This window comes from Colossoma macropomum, unplaced genomic scaffold (genome assembly GCF_904425465.1).
Source record: "Colossoma macropomum unplaced genomic scaffold, Colossoma_macropomum, whole genome shotgun sequence".
Taxonomy (NCBI): Eukaryota; Metazoa; Chordata; class Actinopteri; order Characiformes; family Serrasalmidae; genus Colossoma; species Colossoma macropomum.
The window spans coordinates 9,472,188-9,478,188 of NW_023494801.1; the positions used below are offsets into that span (position 1 = coordinate 9,472,188).

A 6,001-nucleotide genomic window follows, 5' to 3' on the forward strand; every position below is an offset into this window, starting at 1 on the left:
AGCCTTCGCCTTCCTGTCATCTTTGACGGTGAAGCCAGGTGAGCTGCTGCGATGTCTGGGAAACTACTTAACAGTGTAGCACAGTCTAGATATAATAGTGTTTGGAAGAACCTGCACGAAGGACTACTTGTGTGTCCTTGTTTCAGTCAGAGGTGGTATGCAGATTTTTCCTTTCTTTTGTGCTGTCCTTCCAGATGATAGCTTTGCAGTGTCCAATATTTTGTACAAACCCACTTTTACCATTGTTTTAGTGTGGGGAGGAATCACACACAAGACACTTATTCTTGTTTAATTTATTTATTGGACAACACAGTATTTATAGGCATAACACATTATGACCAATAGATTGAAAATGAGGAATTCATCTAGCCATTACAAAGGATTACATTTCAAGAAATACCAATGACTAAAAGTCCCAACAATAGAATTCTATGTAATATAAGAAACTCTTGTTCTGTATTGAGTTGTCAGTATTTGTTTATTAGTAATGTTTTTAGTGCCTTAGGTTTTTATAATGTTAAATAAAAATATCAGTGGAGTTCTCATGTCAGCTATCTGTGGACATGTCCTGGTTTATCCTAGTTATTCTCTTATTTTGAGAATGAATAGCACCTCCAAGAATCCTTTAGGTTCTGGCACTACAACCATGAAGACACAATGGACACATTCAAACAATATAGACCTTGTACAAATCCTATGATTGTCATATGTATAGGTACAGAATTTCCTGAAAAGATCTGGGAACCTTCCCAAAGCCATAGAATCTGTGTGAAGTCTGTATCACTCCGATATGGCCATGTCTTCTCGCTGGACCTATGATCTCTTCCACTTGCGGAACTCATCTCCCTCCTCCGCCAGCTTGGCCTTCACATCACCCACAGCAATCAGCAACTGGGCCAGGTAGTATGTTGTCATGACAATGTGCCTGCCGTGTTCCAGAGACTCAATGGCTTTGAAATGCTGCAGTGCGAGGGTGAGGTCAGAGGCCATAAAGACCAGGCCACCCAGCATGACCAGCGTGTGCCGCGTGCGTGCCCCCAAAGTCGCCATGACAACAATGAGGAATGCGTAACCTCCTACAGCTGGGACAAAGACACCGGGGTCTGGAGAATTCTGCAGGAAGGGCAGCAAGTAGACATAAGCTCCACCGGTTACTCCCCACAGCAGTAGGTAGAGGATGTAGATGCCGAAGGAGGAATAGGTGTGAAAGGAATAACGTGAGGAAAGGAAAGAAAGAGAGTACAGCAGGTGGGCTAGAGCAAAGCAGCCCATTCCTGCAGAGGGTGTGGAGAGTATTGAGAGAGAGAGAGAGAGATAGAAAGAAAGAAAGGGAGGATGAAAATGATAAGTTAGTATTTGTACCAATATTGAAAATAATACTGCAATCACCAGTGTTGGAGTGGTTACTGATTACTTCTCTCAAACTGTAGTGGGATTACTTTACTTTACTCATTACATCATTACATAAGTACTCTTTACTTTACTCTCTGAAGCACATACACATCTGCACCCAATCTGTACCAACTATAACTGAAAGAAGAAGTTCAGGAAGAGCTGCCTCCAAATAATATCTTCATCCATAAAATGTAAAGCTAACAGAGCTGTTTCTGAATAAGATTCTGGCCTCTTTAGATGAGGTTACGTTACGTTGGTCAGATTCACAAAGTTGCAGTTCGCACTTGTGTGCAAATCGCATACAAGAACAGTCATAGAAAATCAATATAGAGGAAGTTTGTTTTAAATGCATCATACATAATTTATTTTGTTCTATTAGAGACAGAAGAGTAACGTAAGTAACAAAATTCTTATTGTGTCAGTAACCACTGTAAACAATGTGGTGTCTTAGCTCAAAAAAGTAACTTATATTCAGTTAACAGAACCCAACATACAGATGTTATAAATATAGAAGTTGAATTAAACATTTTATTCAGCACAGTTACTTACTTTTTTAAGACACCAATTTTTTTTTACAGTGTAATGATTACAAGAATTTAAACTGTAATGAGTTATGCAACAGTGTATCTGTGTAATTTCGACAAATCACCACAAAGGGCCTGGATTAAAACATCATCCCACAGATGTTCACATCAGTGTTACGCAACAGGCACCATGTTTCAGAACAACACTGCAAAAAATTTTATCCTGTCAAGTAAAATAATTTTAAATGTAGACAATAAATTGAATATTTCTCCTGTTGAGATTTTTGTAAGCTTCATTTAAGATCATTTATCTTATTTCTAAACAATTTTACTTGTTTTAAGTAATTTTATTAAACAAAATTATCTCACTATATTGGCAGATAACTTTGCTTGTGTTAAGAAATGTGCTGGAAACCAGCAAAAATATCTGCCAGTATAGTGAGATAATTTTACTCAATAAAATTACTGAAAACAAGGGAAAATGTCTGGAAATAAGATAGATAATCTTATAATCAGTGCACAACTCTCTCAAAGTGGGAAATATTAGATACAGTGACTAGATTTAAGATCATTTCACTTTGACAAGATACCATTTTCTGCAGTGAATAATGCACAGCATGTGCAGCTAAATTGCCTTGCAGTGTGTGGTGTCACTTGTTGTCGTGAACTTAATAACTACAAAACTGTCAAATTGAGCTTAATTTTAGCGGTTACCTTTGTCTACAGGTTGCATAAAAGAATGAGTGTCTGTTTTCTGTCCCCTGGTTTTGTTATTACATTATGGTAATGTCAGTTCAACAGGACTACTATTATCAAGGGAGCTCCAGGTCCAGCGGATTATAGAAGGTAGCAAACTTGTAAAAACTCTGGATTGATACTGGATTAAAACCAGGGATGTCCTCACTAATCAATCAAAACTGCAGTACCTCCTTGGGTAAAACTAATCCAGCTCCCATAGGGCTTTACACTACTTCTCTCCAGGAAAAAGTAATCACAATATTGTAACCTTACATTGTACTGCATTAACCCCAACACTGTCAGTGACATTATATTTAAGTCTTTGCTTCTTTACCATGAAGAAAAAGTCCGGGCCAAATGAGACAGATGTCTCCACCAGCTGATAACAGCAACCCTCCGGCCACACCCAGCAGGCTCCTCCCCCCATTGTAACTCAGCACCATAAGAGCCAAAGAGAGCACAGGGGCGGACTTTACACCAGCAGCCAGGAGAGAGGGTGCTGATTCTGGGATCCACAGGTAGAAAAACACTGCTGTGAAAGCAAAGAAAGGGAGCAGAGAAAAGAACAGAACACAGGACTGGAAGAGAAGAGATGAAATAGAGAAAAAAAAAGAAGTGTACAGTGATGCACTGTTTCCAGAACTAGTCAATATTAAGAGTTTTGGTCAATATTTATATCAGAGCATGATAGCAAAGAAATAAAGATGGTACTTCACTGCATTGCAACTGAATAACACACTCATTCAGATCTCATTCAGAGAGAACATATAAGAAGGTGTATTTGTGGGAGAAACAGGTGCTAAATTAGATGTCACCGTGCCAACAAATGGATGTTATGGATGTATATAAGAGTAAGTGAGGAAAGTGCGTGTTTCTCTGTATGTTAATGTGTTTTGTCAGTCTTTACCGTGTTCCTGCGCTGTTTGCGATCATAGGCATCTGTGTCAAGGATGTCCATCTTTCTGCCCTCTCTCAAAAAGCGAAAACGGAAGGTACGTCTTCTACAGGGTCCTACGGTGCCTCCAAATGTCAGTATAAGAGGCACTGTGTATCTCACTGGCTAGGCTAACGTTGAACTTTAGACCAATATGTGTGATGCGTTATCTGTCAGATTGTTCAGTCATAAACACAGTACAGCCTTCCCCCATTATTTAGGACGTGTAATCCTGTTCTGACATTGTCAATATGAGCAAAGGTTTCATGACTTAATAATGACTTAGAGATAAAGTCACTTAGCAAATGGCCCTCAGTTGTATTTTATAAATTCAACAGGCTCTTTTTTACTTGACTAAGAATTTGTATACTAGAATTTAAGCTACATTTAGTCTTTAATACATCTTATATGGTCTTATGCAGCTATAGACTGTGGAACGGGAGAGAAAATGATAACATCTAACATGAGTCATGGGCAGTAGTACTTCACTGGTCCTCATGAGGGCACCATAGAGATGATCTGGTACCATGTGTGAAGTGAAAGTAGCCATTTTGTGGACCATAGATACTATTTTTACATTTGCAAACAGAGCATCAGTTTGTGAAACCATAAGCAGGTTGACTGCTGCAATGAGGAACTTCTTGACAGACATATTTTAGATCTGACTTCAGAATGCAAAGACTTTGCCAAAGTTGTGCAATCTGATTAGCCTGTGTCATGATGTGGTATAAAATATTCAACTTGTGCTTAAGATGGGTGGTCAGCCTGTGAAATCACCTATAGGCCAGGTCCTATCTCTGAGAGGTCTGATTGGCTGAAGCATTGAACTGAGGTCAGTGGAGATAAAGTCACTGCTCTTGTTTACAGATGGTTCATTGATGTCCTAAGAGAGTGTGAGAGGAAGACGGGTAATGAGACTGAACAGAAATCAAAGCAGAGTAGACATACTAAGTAGTTCAGTTATGAATTCAAAAGCCAAAGCATGGTATACATACTAGGCAGTTTACGTATTTGAGAGGAACACAGGTAACGAGGATGAACAAAAGTCAAAAGTTTAGTAGTATAGTATACATACAGTTGTGTGCCAAAGTTTTGGCACCCCCAGTAAAGTTTCAGTAAGTTAACACGCTACAGAGAACTACAGAGTTCTGTAGATTTTAATGCACAATTACTGATCATTTGCTGAAATTATCCAAAAACTATTCTCTGTGGAGAATGTGTACATGTATTTTCACTTAGAAGATCAACAAAACATTCAATTTCACCAAGGGTGTTCAAACTTTTACATACATCTGTACTATGTAGTTCAAGTAAAGTATGAAGTTAGTATATACACTATACAGGGTTGGGGCGTATCGGAATACAAATATTGGGAATACGTATCCAGATTACAGAGTTAAGTATCTGTATTCAGTCTTAATTACAGTTTGTAAAGGCAGCATTCAAAGTACAGTTACTTTTTCCACATTCTATGCGAATACTTTTAGAATACCCACCCACTATATGTAAACCATATATGCCACCTTTAAAAGAAACACTATCAATGCTTGCTTGTTAATTATTTTATTATGAGTGCACAGAGTTTGAAGTTCCTGCTAAAGCCTGAGTAGACTGATAAACCAATGTCATGATCAGTTATTAATCTCAGCATTACTGAACTTTTTTTGAGAGCTGATAGAATTTCACAAGTAATAAGCTTAGCATTGTTATTGGACTGGATTTGTGCGTGCCTTTCATGCCAAGTTGCATACCTATTAACTGTAAATCACATAGCTCACAACAGCGAGATTATGGGAGCAGGAGTGAACCAAAGTAGGCGATGAGAGCCAAAATAATGTTGAGAATATTAAACAAGTAAATTTGTCATGCAACATTAACAGAAGAATAACATGAAGAAAACTGGCACCAGTAACAGCAAGAAACAGTGTGAATTAAGCATAAAGTACAACAGCAAATGTATTCTAAATGGATTCTGAATACATTACTTTTTTATGTATTGTAATGGAATATGTTACTGAATACATTTAGGACAGTGTATTCAGTATTCAGTCATCACTACTTTTTCAAAGTATTCTGCTCAACACTGACACTACATATCTTATACTTTGTGTAGAGTAAACCCATACTCAAGTAAAAGAATTGTTACTTCAGTTAACCCCTTAAAATCCCAGGCTTATTACATACTAAGGGTTATTATTCAGTAAATACTGGGATTTGCTGAGCTATTCTTAGGTTATAGAAGTGTGTAATAAAACTGGCCATTAAAGAGGATAAGTAGTTGAGTAAAGTATTTTAAAAAATACTTTGTCAAAATTGTACTTAAGTGTGTTCAACTGAGTAAATGTAACTAGTTACTACCCACCTTTGAATACTACATAGTGTAGTATGTATAGTCGTATGCAAAAGTGTG

General features: G+C 37.7%; 1 protein-coding gene across 1 annotated transcript; it reads right to left on the bottom strand.

The window, feature by feature from the left end:
- Positions 1 to 281: 281 nt before the first annotated feature.
- tmem86b (transmembrane protein 86B) lies at positions 282 to 3,735 on the bottom strand. Its single transcript, XM_036590297.1, has 3 exons — positions 3,565 to 3,735; positions 2,992 to 3,235; positions 282 to 1,274 (listed from the first exon to the last, which is right to left on the bottom strand). Exons 1-3 carry the CDS (start codon positions 3,613 to 3,615, stop codon positions 814 to 816), a joined length of 756 nt encoding a protein of 251 aa, XP_036446190.1. The 5' UTR covers positions 3,616 to 3,735; the 3' UTR covers positions 282 to 813.
- Between the last annotated feature and the right edge of the window lie 2,266 nt (positions 3,736 to 6,001).